This window comes from Pseudopipra pipra, chromosome 4 (assembly GCF_036250125.1).
Source record: "Pseudopipra pipra isolate bDixPip1 chromosome 4, bDixPip1.hap1, whole genome shotgun sequence".
In the NCBI taxonomy this organism is placed as follows: Eukaryota; Metazoa; Chordata; class Aves; order Passeriformes; family Pipridae; genus Pseudopipra; species Pseudopipra pipra.
This window is the reverse complement of record NC_087552.1, coordinates 33,219,492-33,245,672: the sequence shown is the minus strand read 5'-3', so window position 1 is coordinate 33,245,672 and position 26,181 is coordinate 33,219,492. Positions and strand designations below refer to the sequence as shown.

Below are 26,181 nucleotides of genomic sequence, written 5' to 3'. Positions count from 1 at the left end.
AGATTTTACACTACACACCCAGAATACAGCCTCAGACCTTCTAACAGTGATCTGGAGCTATTTTGGTAACAGGAAAACTGATGCCCTCTTGCAACATAAGTAGTGAGGTAGCAGCTATGAAAGGAGAAACAGAATCAGTCTCGAAGAGAAAAAAAATCAAGGCTTTACAGAGGAAACCTCCTTCTGGATTCAGCAGGACTCTTGCTGAAGGATGGACAGTAGTAGAGCCATGCTCAATGAGAACCTAATTTTGCTTTCGGGAATTGGAGTAGTATGTGTTTCAAGGCAAAATGATACCCTGCATGCATTCTGTTCTTAGTGAAAGCTGTGTGAATCCAAAGGAAAAATATGACCCAGCATGTCAGTCATGATTCTTCAGTCTTATCCCTAAGTCTTCTTGCTTTTTACACTTACATTTAAGTCAGTGCCTCTTTTTTCAAGTATATGTAAACTAGGCAGATCACATATAGAAAAAGAATAAGGGTATTGTTGAAATAAAGTTAAAAAACCCAACCAAATAAACCAAAATTCTAAATGTAAGATAAATTCTATCTCCAGTCTTCCTACTTCTTTCTACAGTGTGCTTTGTTTTTGCATAACTGTTTATTACGTACAAAGCCTCCTCCAGTAATGAAAATACTGTTACTGCTGTACAATTATAGGGAAATGCTAGAAATCTGTGAGTGAAGGTTCTCAAAGTATTTTTGGTTTGTGAAAGTATTCTGCATACAAACTAATTTTATGAAGTTGTTTATTTTACATGTTAATCCCCTATTATACTTTTTTTGTTACTGTTGATACAACATGAAGTATTCTGTTGCATTTACTGCATTTACATTCCAAAGCAGGTGCCATGTCAAGACTGTCATGCTTCAACAGGAAGGAGTTCACTTGGCTAAGACCTCATGCAGAATAATTTAGCCTGTTGATTTAAGCTGTAAATTAAAATACAGTGCTCATTTTTCCATGTCCAGTCCACCAGTCAAATCAGTCTAAACATTTCTTTATTACACTATACTGTGTAATAATCTTCCTTACTGCATTGTAAGAAAAAGCAGAACATCAAAACCAAGTACTTGTTACTTGTTGGTAGTCTCTTTTGGAAAAAATACACGTAGTCTGACTGTTATTTATACAAAGACCTATATTGTCTTTCCAAAGCAAAGAAGAAACAAAAAATAATAGTTAATATGAAGTGACTGTGTATTGGAAGGTTCTCACAGAGAAGCTTTAGAACCAGAGGGAATTCAGGTCATTATCTCAGAAAGCATCTTTTCAATTATATGTATATAATTGAAAATTTACTTTACTTGCTTCTTGCTGAAGTTCCCATTCCATATGCACTTCTTGTCTCAGTGAAAAAAATTACTCTAAATCATATAATAGAAATACTGCATATCATTCATGCTCACAAGCATTACACTGTTGCACGAAAGTCAACTTCCCCATAAACAAGTGCATTACCCTAATTTTAACAAAATAAGATGCCTTCTCAAAGCCATAGGCAAATGACAAGCAGTGTCCAACACTTGCCTTCAGCTTATCCATTCAGTAGAAGGAGTTGTTTACATCACTGAAAAGCAGACTGCACTGGCAAAATAAGAATTGGAAGTAAGATCAGGCAGATAGTAGTTTATTTCCCTTCTTGCTCTATTACAAAGATAGTAGTTTATTTCCTTTCTTGCTCTATTACAAATGACTTTAAATAGACCAAACAATGGGATGTTGTGACATTTCAAGAACTTGATTCTGTTCCCATTTAACTCAGTTGAAGAAAAATCCCATTAATCTAAAATAGGTAGCTTCAGGCCTAGATTAGAGACTCGTGAGAGGGGTACTTGGAGAGGAAGGCCACCACATACTCGAGGCAATACAGAAAATGTAGAAGGAAGCAAAGAGATGTCACGGTAAAAAACTGTGGCTAACCAGACAACAATGTGCAGAAGGGCTGCTTCTTACAAGAATATGAACTACTACAGCATCTGGCAGCAGTGTAGACTACAATCTGATATACACCCATTTTGAAAGAAGTCTGCAACCAGTTGTCTCAAATTTGCACCATGGACTTTAAGATTCAGTAAGTGCACTATGATTAGATTCAACAGGGGCTTGAAGAAGCAGTCTGTATGAAGCAACTGGTCTTCCTGCAGTATATTGTACAAACATTTTTTGAATATTGCAGTGTGATTGGCATTTTATAATAAAGGAGAGCAAAATAGGAACTAAAAGCCTGAAACTAGGAGCAGAGGGTGGGAGAGATATTCATCAGCATTAGAGCTGGGAGACCTGTCAGGTAGAAAGAAACACAGAAGTATTCTACAGGGCTTTGTTTTCCCATGTAACTCCAACAGAAGGCAAATTGTTTTCAGGAAGGTTGAAAGGGGAGGCATTCTAGGAAATATTTCAAATGTAGCCTACTAAATAGTGGGCATGTGGCCAGAAAACCTCCTCAGGCCAGAAATCACGCATTGCCTATACATCTCTGCAAAATGGAGTGCACAGCAGATCATGAAAGACTTTCTACGTAAACTGCAGTCACACAAAGAAAGGAAGAATAATAGTGCTTTTTCTTGATAAAGTATATTTTTTTGATAAAGCAGCAAATTTAATTTTTAAGATTAAAATAAGGAAATTGAATTCTTGTTTACATACATAAATATTAAAAAGACCTTTCTGCAAGGTTTTAAAGTAAAGGAGAAGGAAGAAGTGGTGTTTTGTCATTTGAGTCAGTGAAGAAAGGTCACACTGCAAGTAAAAACCTTGAATATAGATTCTGTAGACAGTCAGATCACCATCACAGCTAAAATATTATAGTCCTGTCAGTATTTATGCCAGAAACTCTCTATCCCTAGGAATCCTTGACTGGTCATCCAGTTTAAAATAGTTTCTAAATGCGACATAACCACCATATTATCCCACAAATCTGCATTATCAAAAAATGTGCAAAATCAGAAGCAGAGTTAGAATGGGGATCCTAGACAAGTGGTCTAATGATTTAGAAGGAAACAAATTACAGGATTCAACATAAAGGGAGCTTACTGGTAGGTAGCTCTGGCATAAGCTTTTCTTATAAGGTTAGTTAACTAACCTTTTTGTTTAGGTTTTTCCAGGTAACTTGCCTCCTAACTGTGTGGAAACATTGCAATTCTTTCGAGTATTCAACAACAGTACTCTTTCTAGACACAGAACAAACATTTGCCCTTCATATTCTTCACAAGGGCTTGATTAAAGCAATACAGGCTTCTGGGCACAGGATCCACAGTATGGGTACTATCTTGCTTTAAACCAATACAACTTCAAATATGCTGATGCTTTTCTATAAACTCCCTTCTCTCTTAAAACTAAGCAGACTTTACCTTCATAGGAGGTAACCTCTACTCTTTTTTGTTGAGGATGAGTCAACCGCATAATGAATGCAATTATCATGTGACCAGAAGGACAGCAAACAAGACCTTTTCTCACTGGCACTCTACATGTTTGTTGGGCCTTCTATCACCACCTCAGTTCTGGTCATCTGGCACCCATGGTTATTTTTCCCCACATTTCCATCACCCAAAAGAAGGAATCACTGCTTTGGCATGGCTATAGCAGGATGCTTTAAATCCACACAGATTTTGCAAAAACTTATTAATTCAATTATTGGCACTAGAAGTGGCTACAGAGCCAAGAATCATCACAATATACTTAATTGACTGAAATACTTAGAAATTTCACAGATTTTTTTGCATCAGTAATGATATCACTCCAACCACTTTAGTAGCTTCTGTTAATTTTAGAGACAGTCAAGAAATCAACATTCCTCATTATTCTCACCAAACCTGGAGACAGCCACTCTCTTCTCCAACACTGAGGAATTTTTTCAGCAGTTCTGGTACTCCTGCAAATGTCTCCTTTTCTCAAGGCAAGAGGCCCCCCCGGTCCTTCACAGACTTGGTGCCTCAGCTCCAGGAAATACTTTTCCTACAATTCTGAAGGTACAAGTCTTTTCCTAGTCTAAGGGACCCACTTCTACTGTCTGGTGCATTACCCAGACCATCTCAAGACAAGTACCAACCTATCCCCAAAGAGAGCAGTGGTTCCTGACTGTCCACAGGACCCAATTCCCACTGCAGCAGGAAGAGTTTTCCAAGTGATACACGGAAGAATACACTGACCGTTTATTTTGTCAGTGCTTCCTGTGAAATATTAAGGCCATCAAGACGTAATCCAAATTTCACATAAACATGCTTAGCTATCATGGTGATCTCAGCTGGAGATAGAAATCTAAATAAAAGCATAAATTACAATAAGGATGGTGTCTGAAGTTCTGAAATATGGAGGAGAGTATGACTTATCTTACAGAATATCCTAGTAAATTTGTGAGTGATCCTATCAGGGAGTCACAGGCAGGCATACATACACTGCTGGAGAGAGCATATTAATTTTTATTTTTTTTTTGGAGGGGGTAAGGGGAAGCACATCCCTTACATTCATGTTTTGTTACTATTTGAATCTGGGTGAATTGTAAAACAGCCTCTGTAAAAGTCACTTTCATGCAATAAATTTCAGAAACTTGAAAGCGCCATCTGGCCTAATATACTTGACATCTTAGACACTTATCTCACTGCTACTTTCCTGCTCTTCCTCCCTGCCTCTCTTTAAACTTGAGTCCTCCTTTTGTTTTCAGAAATAAATCTCAGGGCATCTTCAGCAAACTGAATTTTTTTGTTTTCATATCACTTCCCTGTAATGCCATTAGTTGACTTACAATCCTTTGCAATCAAATTTAAATCTTTATTCACTGCTTGCTAAAGAAAGAGAAATTTCTGGTCGAGCTATTCAAAAGCTGCTTCAGCTACAATGTATGTACAACTTTGAGCGGCTCTGTAGTCCTACTGAAATGTTATTAAGGTAACATGTAAGCTGGTTCTGAATTTTAAAATGGGCACTTACTTCCAAAAACAACAAAATGTGTTTTAATGTTTAATAGTGGTATTATGGTTTATTGCTTCTCTGCCATTATGAGTCAGAATGTCCTGGTGTACTTTTTTGGATAATACACCAAGCAACCTATATACTAACTCTTAGGAAGATTATTTAATTCATACTACCAATTGGTTTCTTTCATTGAACTTAATAACTTATGGAAATAAGTGTATCTCTTGCATCTCAGAAACTATGGATTTCCTTTCATGTAAATCAGATTCTAAAGCTACAATAATCTGTGGACACATATAAAATGGAATAGATGAATAGCTTTATGGCATAAAGCACCGTCAGTCAATCACTAACCCCATTAACTTAATTCTTAGTGCCTACAACCACAACAATTATTTCTACTTTATAGTTCATAATCCTCGACTTGAAATTTAATAAGAAAATCTCCATGCATGCTATAATAATTTCATTTCAGTCTTACCATAGTTGTCTCTTGAATTGACCCAAAGCTGTTAATGAAGATGTTAACTGCAACATCAACTGGAATTCCTTAAAAAAAAAAATACTAGTGAGCTGCACAATCCAGTAAAAGTATGTTATCCTTCAATTAAAGCTCCTTTATACTGGCATCACAATATAAAATATTTTTTATAGGGTCATACAACTTCATCTTTTCAAGTTAGTATATACAAAGTTTTCAAAACCAAGGGTAATCACAAAACGTCTTTTTAACCTAGTGATAAGAAAACAGAAAAAAAAAAATCCTTAGTCTAGAGAGCTAATCTTAAAGAATTTCACAGACCATATATCTAAATGAATAATTTTTGAATTCCATGATTTTCTGTTATCACAGAATGCATAAGCCAGTATTACTTTTGCACACAGTGTAATGGATAGAGGCAATTCACATTTCTAGCAGCAGACACTTTTAATTGTCAAGGTCATAATGATGATCTATCATCCCAAATTACCTGTTTATGATTTATGATGAGACATTTATTCATATTTCAAGAGGATACCTCTCTGTGCAAGTCAAGTACATAACGGTAAAGTACGAGTACAGGCAGATAAAAATTATTGCATGCAGCTTTCACAGCTGCCTAGTCTTGGTGCGAGAGAGTTGGAAAGCTGCTGCATTTTACAATGGTTACCAATTTGCCAAGAAAAATTTCTAGAAGCCAGCAGCTGTGAAGATATTAAGATAGCCTGGATTTTCTTCTCTTTTCCACAGCCAGGACTCCTGTAGCTGCAGAAGGATGGTGTGACAGCTGCTATATCTGCCCTCTGTCACCCTGGAGGAACTGATTGGCAGTCATTTAATATGGTGTTAACAGAGAGTTATCACCAAGCAAGGAGAACTGGCCTGACAGTTGTGAGAACTAACTGTGGCCTACTAGTTTTATTTATTATCTATGTTGTGAGTATCAGTATGTCCATTAGATCTGATCTCATTTACACTGTTACAAATACTTAATTCAGTGGGTTTCTTCCTTCTTTCAGCAACAAAAGATAAACAAGAATATATGAAGACTGTTTTGACAGAGTAAGCAGATACAGTGCAAAGTAATATATACCTCTTCCAATAGCTTGCTTGTCTGCATAAAATATTTTGGTGTACATTTAATATATAAATTCAAACTCATTCTTGTGGTTCACCAGAAATGTACAAAGATAAAATTTCACTTTTTTCAGTTAAACCAGTTTGTGGGTTTTTTGTTGTTTGTTTTTTTTTTAATCAGACTGCTTGAATATTATGCTTTGGGTTATGCAATAAGCATAAAAATTTTTTTAATGCCTGATGCATGTGACAGAGTACCCATCACATCACTAGTAGCCAAGAGTGTACTCCCTCTTCCAGATTTGAATAGAAAGTGCCATCCAAGAAAATCACTCATGTGTGAGGAACATTTTAACATGGGCAAACCACTTGTCAGAAAATGTTCTTTTTCTTCCACCTCCCTCTGAGTTAACATTACATGTCCTCCTTTTTCCTTCTGCCTGGATTCTTACCAGGCCGCCAGCAGGGTTATCTAAAATATAAAGAAATCTGCAATATGCTTTGCAATTACAAGCTGATTATGCTGAAGAACAGGTAGAGAAGAGGCTGGGTGTTTATTCTTTGTGACAAGGCTCAGTACTGAAAACATATAAATATGGTTCTGTAATAAGAATAAGAAAGAAGCAGTATACTTGCTGAGAACTGAGTTTAAGACGATAATAAAAGAGATAAACAGAACATCTGAAAATAGTCTCTTCAAAGGCACAATAAAGATTTCCAAATTTTTCATACTAGTAATATGCATATTAAAATACCTCTTAGTGCACATATAATTATATGTGAGTTTTAAAATTAAAGAACTGATTTATGCAAACTGCATAGTCTGTATTTAATAAAATTGTATGTAATAAAATGTATTTTTTCAGAAGGGAAATAATTCCTGGAAAGTGTAACTTACAGCTCTATGAGTTATGAGAAGTTTTGCAGAGACTATGTATTCCAACCTTTTCTGCATATGTAATGAAGTCACACTTGCCTACATGGAAGAATCCTACTGATGACCAGAGAGATGTTTTAAAGGCAGAGAATATGTTTAAATGCATTACTAAAGTGCATAAGCTTTAAAACATCTTTAACAGATTTAATAACTATAGTGTTGATCTCAACTTTTTATAATTGTCTTAAAGAATGTCTATAGAGAAATTTGATGTTTTAAAATTCTGTAAAGCACAGATACTACAAATAGTCTAAATAAAATGTAAGCATAAAAAGGCTATTTTTAAAACTTATTCTGTAAAATCTACTCCTACTTTTAAAAAGTCTCTTATAAAAGTAATAATAATAAAGCATCCCATACTATTATGATAATGAAATCCTAACATGGTATCTTTCAGCTCAAAAGAGTAAATATCTTCTGCAGTTTTATACTATCTAGGGAAATTTTCACTCAAAATAAACCAAACCAGAACTTTAGGTTGTGAATATTATCTCTACATAAATTTTCTACGTATGAAAAGAGCAAAAGTTAAATTCCAAAGATTAAAGCAAAGGCCGAAATATCTGACAAACCTTTGAAATTAGGCCTTATCCTGGGATCATAGCTGAGCAATAGCCTATTCAAGATATTGCTGGTTGAATTAGCAGGTACTCTTGCAAGGTCTTCAGCTGATTGTTGCCTGTAAAAAAAAGTTCATTAGTTACTATCAAGACAGAAACGACTGCATGCTTAAACTGAAGTAATTTTAAAGTAATGTCATAAATGCCATTTCACAAGCAAAATAAATTCATTATTTTCAGGTTCCACATTGTATAGACTTCCTTTCCTTGAGATGTTTTAGTATTTTTCAAGAAGCTGTAATAAACACGAATTCTCTCCTATGTACTCTTAACTATAATCTTGGAAGCAAATAAACTGCAATTCACAAATTGTTCCCTTGCCTCCTAACATAAATATCCAGCAGGATTTCTTCATCAGTAGAAAGCAGTCACCTGAACTATTTTTAGTGACTGTCAGATTAGGAACTTCAGTAAATTGACAGCCACTTTGTAGGTGCCAAACCATGCAGAGGCTTTTGGCAGTCTCCTGCTCTCACATGCCAGTGCCAGCTATTCCACCCAGAGCTGGAGGATTGCATAACCTCATTGTCAAGTGCTAATAAAAGCTTTATTAAACATACTAAAACAAGGCCTTGGACTCTCCTCTGCTTTTGCAGGGGGAATTTAAACATCTTCAATTACCTTGCTAATATTGTGCTGGGTGTTAAATTAAAACCATTGCTACAATTAAAAAGAACCTGTGACAGGTAAATGTAGCTACAAGAGTATATGAAATTGAGTGCAATAAAAAGCAATATGGGTTCATCAGTCCCCACCCCAGGTATTTTAAACACCTAGCACTTCACCCTGTTTAATTTCTTTTCTTTTTCTTATTCTCTCTCATACCAATGTCAGCTTGACAGATCTACAAGTTATTCTTTGAAACATCTCAGTTCACTGCTTTTTCTTCTCATCCTTCAGTTTCCTTCATGTCCTCTGGGATTTCTGTCTTATTTAAATATTTATTGAAGAAATATTAATTCTTCAAAAGGCTTTTGGCCAGTTTAAAAAAAAAAAAAAGTTGCATGAATATATTAGAATTCCTGATTTTAAGATGTCCAACTATAGCAGCTCCTGTTCAGCATCTTTCTTATGGACTACCAGGAAATTAATTAATTAATTAATAATGGTCAGCATTGCATGATTGCTCAAACTGCCACACACTATTTGATTGAAAAGTGGAGATGAGACCAGATCCTAGCCCTTGAAAGGCTTTTATGAATAACGTCTCCTTTAAAAACAACTAGTTTTACTCAGACCATACGGGAAACGGGAGGAAATGAATAAGATCTGCTGACTTGGTAGCACTCGCTATGCCTTCCCAATGAGATTGAATCTCCTCATTTAACAGCTAAAACATTTACAAACAAAACTGTGAAGGAGTTCCCTATTATTAAAAACATGTTAATCATTTATGATAACATAACTGTATTTATTATAGTCTCCATGATACCCTTTGAGCATTTTATCCTTCAGGAAAAAAAAGATCTGATTTCTATTTTCTCTGTTGCATTCAGGAAATTTCTGAAACTCAAAGCTGCATATCTATTTACCTATTTTCTTGTATTTGCTTGATGTAATAAATAAGGAACAAATTATGGCAGTAAATAACCACTCAACCCTCCTTGAAATTTTGCGCTACTCATCATTAATTAGCAGGATAAGTATGCATTCTCAGGACTACCCAGAGATAGTCTACCAGGAAGTTTGCATCCATGACAATAGCACAAACTAACATACAGGAAGAAAAAAGAACTGAGGAGCAGCATTAAGTGGCTGCAGTATATAATTCCCCACCCATTTTCGCACTAAACACCTCTGTGACGTGTAACGACCACATAGGTGAACTAATTATTCCAGCAGAACTTATCCAGAGATAAGTGGTCTTCTAATAAAATAAGGAAATTTTTACTTTTAGCAACATGTGTTAACTTCCACTAGTATGTTCTGTGTACAATAAACCTCTGCTAATTTAATGTAACTGAAATTAAAAAGCAATATGTGTTCTAACTCTTCTGAATAATTGATAAATTCACCTTCAAACAATTCTCACAGAGTTGAGTTTATAGGTTTTTATATTTGACTTCAAAGTGGATCATTATGCAAAAGAACTAATTTATTTCCTTATTTGGTCAGGCAGTTGGACTAGATGATCATTGTAAGTAACTTCCAGCTGAAGTACTCTATTCTATTCTATTCTATGCTATTCTATTCCTTCAATTTTGAGATTTGTGTTCAGTTTTCAGTGATGATCTCTACCAATGAAAAGGCTGCTACATAAATATCATAAACCAGCTTTGTATGCATTTTTTGCAGTTACCACTAATTGGATAACAGAAAAACAAAAAGTTAAGATTATTTTCCATTTTGTAGCAGGAACAATTCAGAAAAGAATGCTCATTTAGCTATTAAAAAGACACTGTACACTATTTTATCTGATACAGAAAGGTTCATGGCACTGCTTTCTTGCAAGTCACATGTATTAACATCTAAAACATCTATATCAGATGTCTTCAAAAACTTATAAAAGAAGAATGTCCTTAATACAGACAACAGGATTCCTTTCTAAATTATATATGTTCAATATAATGAAATATCAAAACAAAACAAAGCAACAACTAATGATCAAACTTAAATTCCTTTTTTTTTAAATTTCTGCTAGGAGTTATATAAAGAAGTTCATTAAATAGTGAGAACAGTAATCTGAACCAGATAGGATAACATGGACACATAAATGAAATACAGATGTTCATAAAATGCAATGAGGAAAAGAGGAAAAAAGTCTGAGAAATTAAACGAGTGAGCAACAAACAGCAAAAGAAAGCCAAATAAGCTGACAGGTTTATTTGTCTCTTCAAGTAAGAGGAGTAAAGCAATAGCTTTTTGAGATCTGAATTGCACTGCAGAAGTATTTAAATATGAATATCTGTTCAAGCTGTTTGTTCAAAAGCCATCCATGAATGGGGTAAAGGAGATTTATAGCACTGGAAAGTCAGCAATGGGAAGAAGGGTGGCAGCACAGCTTTCTGGTAAGGAGCACCACAATCACATCTTCCTCAAGTTGTTGGGTTGTGTTTTGGACTTACAGAAGTGTATTAGTGCATTTATCCTTGTTTATCTAAAAACCAAGTGAAATACAATGGCACTGGCTGTTTTGAGCTAGGAGAAGGAGCACAGGGACTCAGTAATTGCTACTTTTAAAGGTCACTTTGAATGAAGTGGTTGAAATAGCTACTGGGAAAAAAAAGCTCTGCTGAGTATCAGTCATATTTGCACTGAGGTCTTTTACAGCATGCTGTCATTGAACTCCCATCACTCATCAGCACACATGCAATGCAACATCATCACAACAACTGGATTTCCTTCTGAGAGCCTTGCTGACCAAAACACCAAAATTTCACCTGCAAATAAACACATCATACGTGTTCCTTGTGATGAGTTAAGAAGTTATAACACTTTCAGAGTGACAGATGAGCAGAAAAACTTAATGGAACAGTAAATGGGATGTGCTAGGTGCTTGGATAAAGCAGCTTGGATAAATATTAAGGTATTTATCTAAAGCTACAACCACCCCTGCCTAATTGGCCATTCTGGAATGAATTAATGATATAAGGCATATCTGAAGACTACATAAGAGAAAAAGGATTTGAGCTGAGATCTGCCTTCCTAGAAGAGCATTACTTCAGCGTGCTGAAGGCTGTCTGGGTCTCATGTAACAAGACTCACACTAGCTGAGAAGTTCCCTACCACTTTTTCTAATTCAACCTACAGTTTTCCCACTTGTAAAATGCTGGTAACTTAGATTTCCACCAGTTGCAGCACGCATTAAAATTTTAATGCATTTACTTTAACTTGTGTTGAACATATGAGAAGCTGATGGAAAGCACTAAGAAATGGAAATGTAGCACTCTTCACAGTAATCGATGAGTCCTAAGCAATATATGGTGAATACCAAAGGATAAGGCAACAGAAGTCTCACAGTTGCTATAAAAGGAATTTAAAGCAAGTAAGTGTAAAGATAGAAATTGCTTTAACAAAAATCTTACCTAAGTAACAATTAAAAAAATCAAAACAACCAACACACAAAACACCCAAACCCAAAGTAGGATTTTTCTTTTTCTGAATCAAAAAAAGGAAAACAAGTTGTATTCTTGTATACTCAAAAGTATTCTCACTTCTGCAAACAGTGTCGTCAAAAGCCAGAAAGAAAACAAAGTATGGTTAGTCTTCTGGCATAACATCTCCATGTGATAGGACTGGCTACTCTCTGGGCTTTGGGAGTTTACTTCTGGTGTCACTGATGAATAAAAGAATTACTTAAAATACTGTATTTCATGGGATATGAAGTAAGGCATCCATCTCCTCTTCCACTGCAGCTTGACACATTTTATCACTGCCTTTGAAGAACATGATCAACATTTTGAATTGATGGCAACAGATAGTTATTTTCATAATTCACTAATCAAAATCCGGAATTTTAGATAAGCAGACATGCGTGACAAAATGAAGCATATACTACACTTAGTTTGAAATTTATATAGTTTCTTACATTTGTGTTAGGCAAATGTGTCAGAGGACATTATATCTGTATAGGTCATCATGACATTTAGTCTCTCAGAGCTCACTGAAGTTACAAGAGTCCTTACTACATGCAGTTCTACAGACTGCAGAAAAGAATATAAACAATATTCTATACAAAGTGGGAAGGAAAACCTTTGCATAGTTCTAGATTACTGTCTGACAGATAAAAATATGTATTCCAACTCACACTGTTATCTCCAGCAAAATTTCCTATATGATACTGAAACAAGAGATTGCAGTGCAGTTTATTTAATCTACATGATGGAAACTGACATTTTAATCATATAACATGGCTGTGTATATCCAAGAAAGGTAAAAATAAATTTGGGGAAACATAACACCTATTATCTCACCGTATATTTCAAGTACAATTTCCTGATACAAACTATCAGTGTTCTGATTTGCAGGCATTTTATTTTCTGAGTGCAATAACTCAAAGCATAACAACAGGTTAATACAAATCAATGACATACTATATAATTCTTCTGATTGAACTCTCTGATCTCTCTGTGTTTAACAGCTACACTTTCAAATCGTGCTGGGTAACACATCTATTACTAGGAAGATTAATTACAATTCCTCCAATGAAAAGTGGTATCACTAATTACATTAAAACTACAGAACTCTGAGTCACCATTTATGTGTCTTCACAAATGCAGTTGACAGCCAAACATCTAAAATTAGATATGTAGCTTCAGTACCTAAATTTGGAGGTAACACACTGTGATGAACAGAGAGGTTCCTTCATGGCAAATTTTGAAACAGAAAACCAGATTAGGCAAATTGTGAACCATGAGTTATAATGGTGAAATAACTCATCTTTCACCCCATGCTGAAGACAGATCAAAGAGCATAGTCTCCTAATGTTGGACATGTAGGTAACCTTCCTGCAGTTCTCTGCATCCCGCCAAAGCCACCACCTGTGACCCTTGTGCATAATGGGCATCCTCTTGTGTCCTGATATAGCACACAGATATGAAACATGATAAGCATCCAAATGTTTAAGCAAAACTACAGAAATTTTAAAAACAATTTGTCCACAGCAGGTCCTTGTCCCAGTCTTTTTTTCCCAAATGTGCTAAGTATGGAGACAATAGATGGATCTTGCTAAAATCTAAACACCTGCACGGTGGTATAAGTGGTGATATAAAAGGAAAGTATAAGTTGAGATACAATTTACATAATTTGTCTTGACAACAGGATTTAGACCTATAGTTTTCTTTGGGCTTAGGTTTAGGTGGTGCAATTTAACCTACAGATCCAAGTTTTTTCTCAGTCTGAAGCTGTATACAAAATACCAAGTCTGTAATTTTCTGAGCAATTGTAATGTCCCACCACTACGCTGTTCAGATTGGAGTAAACACTGCTCACTGAGAGGGAAAATTACTGAATGAGAACCAGTCTACCATACTTAATTACTGATTTACAAGAGAACTTAGGTTTTGCTTATATAGCTTTATCTTTTACTCCCCAGCACATTTATCCACTCTGAAAACAAATCCCCAAACCTCCTGGAATGTGGCCCTATCTGTCTAGGATCACAGCTTTCCATGAGAGTTACATGATAGAGAATAATTAAACCATTGACCAGCTCCTGTTACAATGGGGCAAAAGAATTTTTATAGGAACCAGACCTGAGTTCTACAATGTACTTATGTACATATGAATGACTGTCAGATGTAACCTACTCTACAACCAAATTCAGGCTTTTCTTTCAACATGATTCCACCTCCTCCCATAAACTGTATTAACTCTCCCATTTTACCTACAAATGAAAATATTCACAGACTACCAGCATGACAGGAATGAAGACAGACATGATTCCACTTTCTCATCATTTACATTTTGGGGATGATCACATACCACAGATAGGCCATGTATACCCAAACACTCAATAAAAAAAATTCTAGTCTATGGAAAAGTGGAGAGGATCCAAGGTATAAGATATTCTTTGAACTTCTACTTTACTCTTTATAGGAAGGACATGTCAGAAGCTGAAAGTTAACTGAGACAAATTCCAAGACAGACTTTCATACAACTTTATGTTTAAAACACATCAAAGGCTTTTTTCCCTAGTTCCACTGTATTTGTTGCTGTTTTTTAAAAGAAGCTGTTTATTGAACCCTCACATCTGTGACCTTTCTAAGCTTCTGCCCTGGCAGATGGCACAAGCCTTGTTTTCTGGAGGGCTTAGAGGGCCATTTCACAGTTTCTGAAGTAGCTGATATGCTTTATTGAATACAAGCCAAAATATGACTTGCACTCCTACTTCATGGATAAAAAAAGTCTCTATAGATATTATACAGTATTTAGTTAATCATCTACATGGATATAAATCTCCATGTGGACAAATGCATAAAGGCCAAGAGGGATATTGTTTTAAAAGCACAGTCTTGATATCCAGACAAAAGAATGACATTTAGTGACTGAGGTTATGCTCTCAGCATTGCTGTAGCATTAGGGACGCTGAGGGATCTTCAGAAATGAACCCAGTGCACGTGAACAGCTGAGTAATACTAAAACTATAATTAACAGGGATAGCTGTGACAATGACCACAGTCGTAACTGGTTTTGTTAGCTGCTATTTAACACTCTTACTTCTAGGTGCCTTCTACAACACTGTAATAACCAAACCTCCCTTTCCTTATAATTTCATTTGTCTGGAGATCTTGCAAGTAGTTTTGAGTACAGACCTTCTGGGCTACTAAGGATTGTGTGGATAACAGCAGCAGCTCAAACATTATAAAGTAACTGAAGTATTTATTGTGGTGTAAGAAAAGGAAAAATATTTTTCAGCAGTGCTATTAGAAAAAGTCACAGCTAACTGTCCAACACATTTAAGAGAAACAGGTATTAGAAGGAATTATGAAGAAGTAAAGTAAGTAACAAAGGTAATATAGGTATGGGTAGTCTATGAGGAGGAAAGAGATCAAGTGACTAAATCCATCTGTAGCTATATCAAAATCATCAATATTCAGTATACAAAATTTCAAAATAATCTTTGTAAACAGAAGAATGTAATCCATAAAATTTTTTTTGAAGACGTGGGCCTGATTGTTTGGGTTTTTTTTAAGATTTCCCACAGAAATAAAAGGCAAAAGTTTTGTTACACTAAAGGTTTATACTTCATTGCACCACACATCTGTGAAAGCCAGTTTCTCAGATTTGTGCTGGAGAACTCTACTACAGCATTTTAGGCCAGCTATGTCAATTTCTTTGTTAGTCAACAAAGATTCAGGAATCAGACACAAGTATAATTACTCCATGTTTCATTTGGAAAGCCTAAGGTAAGAAAGAAAATGATCTAAATATAAGATGTGAAATCTTACATCTGTTCTGAGCAAGCATTAAATCAAAGTCAGAACCGACTGATTAAGCATCAGCTTCAAGAAACCCTTTAATTAAAAAGCTGGGAAAAACAGCTTCAGAAATAAATGAAAATAAGATGGCAAATCGAGCCACTATTACACAATGCACTGAGAAGTACAGCATCATGAATAATCACAAGTAAAAGGTTTTGCTCTAAGATATAAAATAGAATTGTCCTAATTTAAGGAAGCAAGTATCTGTTTATGACACAATAATGAACTTTTTATGGGATTTCTAATCAGCTTGTTTTCAGCCTATCCTAATAGTGGTTAATTTCACGCCAGAGGGGCGCATTTGGCGAAAGCTTTGTATTCTCAGAGCCATAAAAGGACAAGTGCAAGTATGCATAGTTCTCCTACAAACACATTCATGCTAAAGTCCCAAACCAGTCTTATAGCCAATAATTTCTTAACATCAAATTAAGGAGCTCAGGTAGTAACGTCAGACTCAGTATAAATCTTTCCTGGAAAGCTATTTGCATAGATTTGAATTTCCTTATCAAGTTCACAAGAGAAAGCTGTTCCTTATACAACTAGTAGTGCTGGTTTTTTGTTCTCTTGAGGAAGTAAAATTTCGCTTTTCAGACGTAAGGAAATAAAAGGCAATAATTTTTACAATTAAGCTTTAAATTCTATTGCACCAGTGGCCAATGGAAATTAAAGGTGGATTAAGATTTTAACTTATAAATGTACGTTTTCATTAGGAATTTGTACCATTCAATTTTATAAATTATGTAAAATCCTATTTCTTTTATTTAAAAGGGATACAATGCATTCTTCTAAAATATTTCTTTTATGCTTTTCTAGGAAATTTTTCATTCACACACTTCCTTGATTACTTTTAGTCAACCCTTATAGTGTTGCTTAATTCCCACTCCACCGCATTGTGTTCTGGTTTGTTTCTGAGTAAAGATTCTATACTTTTTTCACACAGGAAAAAAATTATTAAAAGTAGGCAGCCTTTTATATAACACAGAGTGTCACCAAGTCAAGAAGTTTTGTGAAAGATCATTTAAAAATGCTGATGACTGAAAGTTTGCCAAAAGCAGCCTGAGTTAAAAGAGCATTAGATAATTTCTCAGCAAGACAGAACTGACTTCCATTGCTCATTTACATGAGAGGTCCTCTAGATGCCAGCTACAGAAACAGCAGTCTTGCAACCCTGCTATTACAAGTGGTTGTCTCTCAAGCTGTGAACTTCAGCCAAGTAAGATATAGACAACTTGTTCATTATTCAGGAAATTGAACAGGACTTATTGCTACAGCAATTCTAGCTAGCAACACTGCACACAAGGTACATCAGACAAATACTGGATTCCACTAGTATTTTTGCAGAAAGCTTCAACTGCATGGAAGGCAAAAGCATCACTTTGAAATCATAGCATTTACTCCATGTTTTTTTCAAGCACATTGGTGACAAATGACATCATATTTAATGGGTATCAAGAAATACTGTGCTTAAAAGAAAAACAAACAAAAAAATCTACTTACTTACTATGATAAAAGGACATTGATGTTTTGAATTCTACTAAGACGAAGTCAAGAGCAGGGGGAAATGCTGGCTGCTTAAACAAGACCATGGAAAATCTGAATTCAGCTGCATAACTCACTTTCCAAGGGCTTTTGTGTTGATGTCTGTCCCGGGAACTATGACATTTTTCTCCTTGCTATAAACCCTCACGGTAGCTCAGACCAAAAGCCTAATTCAGAACTCAACTATTCAAAGGTGAAAGAATGGGTAGGAGTCATTTCAGATAAGTCATCACATTTGAGACTTGTATCTTAATGTATTAAAATCCAAAGACAAATGGAAGGTACTGAATACCTTAGTTCCATTCAACATGCAATAATAATACACATAGGACAAACCTTCTCCTATAACTAGCTAACCAGAAACTGAATTTCAGTATCAAGACACTGTGCTGGAATCCACCACAAGGAAAGAAACCATTTACTATGGCTTAGATTTTTCCTTTCATTAAAACAGAAGACCTTCTGCAGAAGAAAGACATTGACAGAATTAAGCTATGATGCTAGTCAAACCCTCTTCCTCTCATTGCCACCACTGACCCCATTCTTTCAGCAGAAAGAATCACCTTCTACTTCAATTGCCACATAATTTCCACTATTAAAAATAGCGCAGGATTGCCACCACACAAAAGCATAAAATAAACCAGGAACATACGATGGACATAGATATTGCTTCTTTTTCCCCTTTCCTTTCTTTGAAGACTTCTCTTTGGAATAGACTTCTTCAACCCATAAGGAGAATGAGATGAAAAATACAACCGCTAGTAAGAACTTCATCTTGAAGATTAAGCTTCAGAGAAACCTTCAGTCTGTGGCAAAAGAAAAGAAACAGGTTTACGTTAGTAGGGCTAGATATGGCAAAAGGGAACACACCTACAAAAAGTAAGCAAAAGTTTTGGTGGGCTGTTTTTTTGTTGTTGTTGTTCTTAGTTGCCTTGGGAGAAAGAGTCTGTTGAGGTGTATCTCTGACATGGAACTGACTCAGCCAATTTTCTGAGAGTCAAGTAGCTTCCCAAAGTTGAGACTGACAGTGAGGAACAGATTTAAATGCAAGTTTGCTCTAAAGTGTTTATGAAAAGAAACGTTATGCCCTTCAAAGGCTGCTTAACCCAAAATACTCAGAAACTTGGAAAGAGGATTCCTCACCAGAAATGTCACATATCAGCTGCATTAAATATAATGTCAACCAGTCATCTATCAAGGCGAAGAACTGCAAGCCCTCTATGACCTTGCACATCATTTCAATAACGATAGCAATTGTTTCAATGCTAGTTATGAGAAAGGATTACAAATATAATTTTAAGTACAGAATTTAAACACAACTATTTTGCATGAAGCATTCTTGCTGCAGAGCTAACACTGAAAGGGCCTTGCAAAGATGACTAAACAGAACCTGCAATACTGTGCTTTATTGCACAGTGCTCAGTTTAATGTTTTAACTTCTCGGGGGCAAAAGCATGTACCCCAAAGGCCAGGAGCTGAATTCGTGTTTGGCCAGAGACAGCCCCGCCTGCATCTGGTCACAGCACCGTGACACTCCCGATATTTTCCATTTGTTTCCCATCCCAGAGATAATTCCCAGGCACTTCCTTGGGCCAACGTAAATCTCGCAGATACCTTACAACCTGCTGCATTTTCCACTTCTATTTACTTAGATGATTTTTTCCCCATTCCTTTTAAGGGGCATTACCTCTCCTTCTCCCTCGCACAACCTCCGGGAGGCACCGGGATGCTCCAGCAACCCGTTCCCCGGGAGCCGCAGCACCCTTCCACCCCTTCCGACCCCTCGGCCCGGCCGGGAAAGGAGCTGCCCCTGCCCCACCTGCCCCTCGTCCGCCTCTCCGTCTGCACGGCCCGGCCCGAGGCCTCCCCCCGCCCTCAGCACCGGGAAGGGATCCCGCTCCGCGCAGCCGAGCGCTGCCGGCGCCAGCACCGGGGGGCAGCGGCAGGAGGCGGCGAGCGGGGCTCACCGCACGGCCCCGCCGCCGCGGCCCGGCCCAGCCGCCGCGGGCGCTGGCCGAGGTGCTGACGGAGGTGCCGCCGGACGGAACGGGGCTGCCGGGCCGGACCCTCGCTCCCCCGCCCGCCCCGCCGGGGACGCGGGCCCCGCCCGCACACGCGGCCCCGCCGCCGCCACGGCCGCGCCGCCCGCGCCCCGCGCTCACCGCCGGACGCTGCGATCCCCCCGCGCTCAGCGCCGGCGGCGGCCGGGCAGCGGGCGGCGGGCCATGCCGGGCCCGGCCGGGGCGACAGCGCGGCTCCTCCGCCGGCGGAGCGAGCCCCTACCTCCGGCGGTGCCTCCGCGCCCAGTGAGCATGTGCGGCCGCGGCGCTCCCCAGTGAGCATGTCCCGGCCGCCCGCCCACACGCGGGCACTGCGCGCCGCCGGGGAGGGCGAGCGCGGCCGAACCGCCCGCACCGCACCGGCACTGCCGGCACTGGGGACGGGGCACCGGCGGGGCGGTGGGAGGTGCGGAAGGGGTGGAGGGGAAGCATCCTCCGGTCTCTGGCGGGAGGAGAATGCGCTCGATGATGTGTTGTCGAGAGATTCTGATAGAGATACTGATAGAGTTGGCAGGAACAAGAGGACATTAGTGGAGAGGGGCTGAGTAGGATGGTAGGAAGATGGAGTGCCATCTTGCACAGATCGGTGGAATGGTGGATCAAAGGGCCGAGGCCAGCTGTATAAGGCTCAAGAAGGCCAAGTGCTGAGTCCTGCCCTTGGGTCACAACAACCCAATGTAGCACTACAGGCTGGGGGAAGAGTGGCTGGAAAACTGCCTGGTGGCAGAGGACCTTGGGGTGCTGGTCAACAGCTGCTGAAAATGAGCCAGCAGTGTGCTCAGGTGGCCAAGAAGGCCAATGGCATCCTGGACTGTATCAGGAATAGTGTTGCCAGCAGGACCAGGGAAGTGATTGTTCCCCTATACTTGACCCTGGTGAGGCTGCACCTCAAATCCTGTGTCCAGTTTTGGGCCCCTGACCACAAGAAGGACATTGAGGTGCTGGAGCATGTCCAGAGAAAATCAGCAAAGCTGGTGAAGGGTCAAAAGGAGCACCTGATCAAGTCCCACAGGCTGTTCATTCCGAGCTAGGCTCTCCCATGAAGGCGGTGGAATAAAGAGTAGGTCACAACCAATCTCCCATAGGCATGTTTGCTGGCAGGGGAATGCATGGACAAAATAAAGAAGGAAAAGGAGATAGGGTGGTTACTTTTCCATTTTCCTTGAGCAAAACAGTTTTATTCAAGTGTTTTCCATTTTTAGTAAGAACCAAAGTTAGATATTTTGGCTGAAGACCCTCCACTTGCCTCAGCAATGGCACCAGCTCCTTGTCCTGACTTGCTCTGAGCCTGATCTGCCTCTGCCAGCTACCCTGTCCTGGCTGCCCCCGCCCCACCATGGCCCCCATCCATTGCCAGACAGACATGATGGCCCCACGGAGCAGATCCTGGAGCTTCCACCCCACCGCTAAGGGCAATGTCTTCCCCTCCCAGTTTGCAGGATGGCTTTCAGCAACTTGAGAAGCCTAACCCCCAGGGCGCTCATCCCTCTGCCTTGCCCTGCCAGGTTTCCACTGCCCCCAGGCACGTGGGGTTTTTTTAATTGCTGCCTGCATTTCCTTATAATTCCTTTAGCTCCCTACAATTCACTGCTGGGGACACAGAGCTGCTTTCGCTTATCTCCACAAACATTTAGTTTCACCTTTCACTTGCTCCCTCCTGCCTTGCTGCTTCTGCTCATTTGCCTTTTATGCAGACCTCTACCCAAACCTGCCTAACATCCCCCCTCATGACTCAGCTCTTTCACTATTATTTCAGTTCTTCTAAAGTTAATGTCCTCCCAACACTGTTATGTTAGAGCACTTGCTACAGACTCAGGAAAACCAGGGCTGGGGCAAATCCAAGGCAGAAGGATGAAGTATTTCCATAGTGAGGGAAGGAGAAGGCTTGCTTTGGGCAGCAGGATCCATCTCGAGGCCAGGTGCAGGCATTGGCAAATGCTTCCTGATGCAGCTATGATAATAAACACCTCAGGACAGATAAATACTTGTGGTAATTCAACAGGACAATTCAGTGAATGCATTTTCTACAGGAAAAAGCCTCTTCTTCCACCTCCCACCCTATAAAAGCTGTCCAAGGTCACAGACAGCTGCTTTCCAACCTGGCAGCACCTTCTTGGCAGGCCAACAGGGACAAAATAATCACTTTCCCCCCTCACTCCACACTTGCCAGGGGAAGCCAGAGCTGTCATGCATGCAGGAGTCTGGAGGGCAGTCCACACACTATTCGAATGTCCTATTGCAACCAACCTGGCAATGCCCAAAGGGGAAGGACCAGAGAAGAAACCTCGTATGAAAGTCTTATACCACCAAGCCAGTGATTATGATTATGAGTAATGGTCCAGCTTCTGATGATTGTTTTTGACCATGGTTTGTACTTCAGACATCCTACTGAAGAGACATAAATAAGATAGAAGTTTTACCAGTAAATGAATGTGTAAGGACAGACCCACGTCTGTCTCAATATTCATTGTATTTCAGAGTGCAGAGGTAAGACTTAGCTGTCTTTTCTTGGATTGCAATTGCTGCTGTGTCCAATGTTAGGAATATCTAACCATGTTAATTTGTCTAATTCAGGAATAATTCCTGTGAATTCCTGATCTTAGACAATATCCTGATTACTAGAAAATATTGGTGTAAACCAAATGCAAAATATAACAAGACCTTTCCTAGTGATCAGCCCAGGGACATTAATTGTTTCTTTATTTTGCAGTAGTAGAACATGGACTTCTGAAGGCTCAGCTCTGCTGTTCAATCACACAAAAGATACTCTGCAGCTGTATAAGATAGAATTTCTTCAGGGTTATTGCTCTTTTTAGTTTACTTTATTAAGATAATGAGATCTGTGTAATAACAGTCCTTATGTGTGCAAATTTCAAACAGCTTGTGGCAAACTTTTGATTTGTTCAAGTGATTGATACCACATTTAAAATAAAACATAAAAATAAAAATGTAAAAATATATAAAACCAAAAAAGACAGAGAACTCAGAGATATTATTCCTGTGTGTTCTATAAAGGCAGTTGGCTGGGAAGACAGATTGAGCTAATGTTTCTGCAGAAGGAAGTAAAATGAAAAAGAAAGCAGACTGGCCTGAGTGGTTACTAGACATCAGAAAAACCATCTGGGAGAAGGTGATTGCAAATTCTTTAGACATGAACATATTTAATTCATAAAGCATCTGCTTTACTAACAGAGGAATTATGACTGAAAATCAAAACCTCTAATGTCAAATGGCTGACAAAATTTTATTAAAGACTTTATGAAGCTTTTTTCAGGAAAGCAAATACATATTTTTAAATTTCTGTTAACAGAAGAACGCGTGCCCAGTCTTTCAGGTTAATTCAGTTAAAAAGCCAGGCAGCCAGAAGACACACATCAAATCAAAATCATATTTCATTAGTTTCAACGCTCACCAAACTTGTTTTTCTTATAAATTGAGTTGATTTAATTCACACAATTAGAAAACACAATTTCAGAAAGGATTTCATCTTCTGAAACCTTCGTAATTATAAATGTTTTTTATTTCAATCACCTGTCACATCTTGATGGCTGTGGTGATCATTCAGAAGGTGTGGAGGTTTACAGAGCACCTAAGAATAATTTCTGAAAGATGCTGAAAGGTTTGTCTTCTTTCCTTCTCTACTATTGTAAAGAGATATACATCCTCAAGTCATTGTAGGAAATAGGGACAAAAATAGGTATTTGGTATAAAAAGTTTCTCTCTTATGGCACAAATGACCAGAAATGTGGAAGGAACCTGATTTCATTTCTTCTGTAAAGACTAGTGATTTTCCTTTCATTTTGAAATACAGAAATTTGAAGTAGCAAACCCAGCAGCGAACAAAATAGCAAACAGATGAACCATCAGATGAAGAAAATTATAGTCTGTCCTCCTTAATGTTCCAGTTCCCTCATCTCCCTCTCCTTTACAGATACTGAATATGACAGACGATCCTTAGAGTCGATTTGTCGAATCTGACTAGAAAATTCTGACTACTATGCCTTGGTAGAGGCTCTAAAATGAAGACTTTTGAGAGTGCTGAACATGCAATGAAGTGCCTTATTTATTAAAATTATATAAGAAATTATTAGAAATGTGTACCCCTTCAAACATGTTATTGCTGATAATTAAATATATATATATATATATATTAGGCTTTATGTATCTGATAGATAAATTTGTCAAAACAGCAATGGCATATATTGATCATAATAGACATAATCGTATTTATAATGCTTGTACTTTGTACTTCACAGGAAAGAGCCACGTCTTATTGCTTTTATGGATTTATAGAAAATTGAGATCCTACAACATACTCAAAATGTATGTTCCTTGCAGGCTTAAGCATTTTATTTCTTGCATTTACTATGTCATTACTATACCTTTGCTGACATATCTCCATGTGCAAACCACTGTCAACCGGTGTGTATGACCTCAAGATTTTTCCCCCATTTGGTGGTGTACACACGACTCACCCCAGCCCCGGTCACACTGTGACCTGAGAAATGCTCATTAGGCCTTGGCCTTGATAAACTGCACCTGGGCTAAGTCCTTCTGATGATTATCAGAAATGTTGTCTGTTCCCAGGAACTAGTGCTATCTAACGAACTCCTGTTTTTTAATGAACAGACTTGAAAACTTATTTTTCTTCCCTGAATAACAACCCAAATGGAATAATATTTTCATTATCAAATTTTCAAAGAAAGTTACTGACCTGAATTGCAGCCAGGATGGAAAATTACTATGACTAAAGCCAACTCTCTTGCAGCTCTATAAACAGCGATCCAAACTGAGACCCCTTGAGCTCTTCCAGACAGCAGCAATCTGTGACCAGCAATGTCCCTCTGAGTGGGACACCTCTCAGAGCCAGAGAACTCTCAAGTTTGCTGTACTTGGATGATCACTGAACAATGACAGCAGATCCTGGGCCGATACCCTGACTCCTCAAGACTCAACCCTTCGCTTGTTGAAAAGATGCAAAGGCATCTGAAGTACTTCACTGAATCCGAGGACAATTTTTCAAGTGTATACCTTGTGCAGGCTCTTTATGTCTGTGTGCATGCAAGCATGAATATGCCATAGCAAATGTACCAGGAATGTTCCTCCCCTAGATTCTTAAGTATTTTAGGTTTGTAGTAAGTTAGGCCTGTAAGTGAGTTACTGTTATGCTATAGTAAATTCTATATGAATCCCTTGCTAAGTTGTTTATCTTAAGATATTAAGTGCAGTTAAGGTTAAGTGCTTTTGGACCTTTAGGTCCAAAACTGTTTGTCAAGTTTAGCACAAGAGTCTACTCTGAACCTTGTGACCCAACAGGAGGGTCTTCCATATTCCTTTTTTTCCTTGCCCTTTCCTATTCTTTTCTTCTCTGACCTACCCCCTTGCCCTATCCCTCAGCCTCCACATAGATGATTTTGGGTTTACTTTGGTTTAGATTGATTTATTTTAGATTTTTGGGTTGCTTTTGTCTGTGTGCTTTAAGTAGAGTGAACCTTGCCTATGAGCTTTGTTGTGCTATTGCATTTATATTAAACCTGTTTTTGCTGATACCATTGCCAGTGATTCCTTAAGCAACCTTAAAACATTCATTTGCAGCACCCTGCTCTCTTATTTCTTAACCAAAAGTACTGTAGCAGTAACCCTGAAGCTGTGAAAAAAACCCAAAACAACAAAAAAGAGTAGATGCCCTGTAATCCTTGAGAGGATTGATCAATATGGAAAACAGAGGTATCCATATTACAATAGACGTATCCATACATTGTGTGGAAAGACAAAAGAGGCAGATGTAAGAGAATAGCAGTTGATTCTACATTTCTCTAATGTCATTGCCAAAGAGATTGAAGTTAACCCCAGCTCACTGGAGCCAGTAAAATTTGCATTGGTGATATTGGTAGGTGAAAAATACTTATAGAGGTTTCAACCTAAAAAAGTCTTCAAAGTTATTAAATTTGTAGTTCCTGTTGTTATGTAAATAAGCCTAGACCTAGTATTCATATTTTTGCTATGTGAAGTTCACCATGTTCCTAAAGACAGGTTAATCAGCTTGAAAAATGTATTATTGTCAAAAAAAGTGTTCTCTAATCTGAAGCATAATCTGCTTCATAATCTGAAGCACCTCTCCTTGTATTGGAGTATTTTACTAGTGACATTGAAGTAGCTTTAAACTTGCTGCACTTTATAACACTCATAGTCAGTGTAGTACCTTAAAAAAAAGCTTTGAACACGGTTATAAACCTAAAATACTATTAAAAGAATCAACTAAAAATCCTTGAAAATTATGAAGCTCATTTTTGTACTGAAAGATAATATTTTGGAAAGTTCAGAAAGATTGTTTTTTGGGGGGAAATTATAATTAAATCAAAATATGCCTATTGGTATACATCCACATTTAACCCCTATGTTTCAATAAAAATATGTAATTAATTCACTGACCACATTTAATGCCAGTGTAGTTTCTTTTGTGGATTATACTGTCATTGAAGAATTGAGATACAAGTCAGTGTTGAAAAGGATTAGCTTGTCATCTCTAAAGTTCTTAAAGGCAGTGTTTGTTCACGCATAAAGGTAGATGTAAATGACTTGTGAAGAGTTAATGCATGATTAGTAATTGTTATCAACATGCTACAGG

The 26,181-nt window shown here is 38.1% G+C and overlaps 1 protein-coding gene and 1 long non-coding RNA gene across 5 annotated transcripts in view; one reads left to right on the top strand and one right to left on the bottom strand.

Annotated features, from left to right (window-relative positions):
* The window catches only part of GLRB (glycine receptor beta), a 49,959-nt gene extending 30,089 nt beyond the window's left edge, over nucleotides 1–19,870 (bottom strand). For 2 of the 4 annotated variants that reach the window (XM_064652324.1, XM_064652327.1), the window contains exons 1-4: nucleotides 19,656–19,770; nucleotides 18,146–18,299; nucleotides 7,985–8,091; nucleotides 5,399–5,466 (exon numbers count right to left, since the gene is read on the bottom strand). In XM_064652324.1, coding sequence (XP_064508394.1) covers nucleotides 5,399–5,466; nucleotides 7,985–8,091; nucleotides 18,146–18,267 — 297 coding nt within the window. In that variant the 5' untranslated portion in view covers nucleotides 18,268–18,299; nucleotides 19,656–19,770. The other 2 variants (XM_064652325.1, XM_064652326.1) reach the window with 2 other exon arrangements.
* A 682-nt stretch (nucleotides 19,871–20,552) lies between these two features.
* On the top strand, nucleotides 20,553–25,100 carry LOC135413125 (uncharacterized). The gene is made up of 3 exons (XR_010430098.1): nucleotides 20,553–22,683; nucleotides 23,810–23,876; nucleotides 24,322–25,100. It is a non-coding gene; the product is annotated as an uncharacterized LOC135413125 (long non-coding RNA).
* Nucleotides 25,101–26,181: the final 1,081 nt, after the last annotated feature.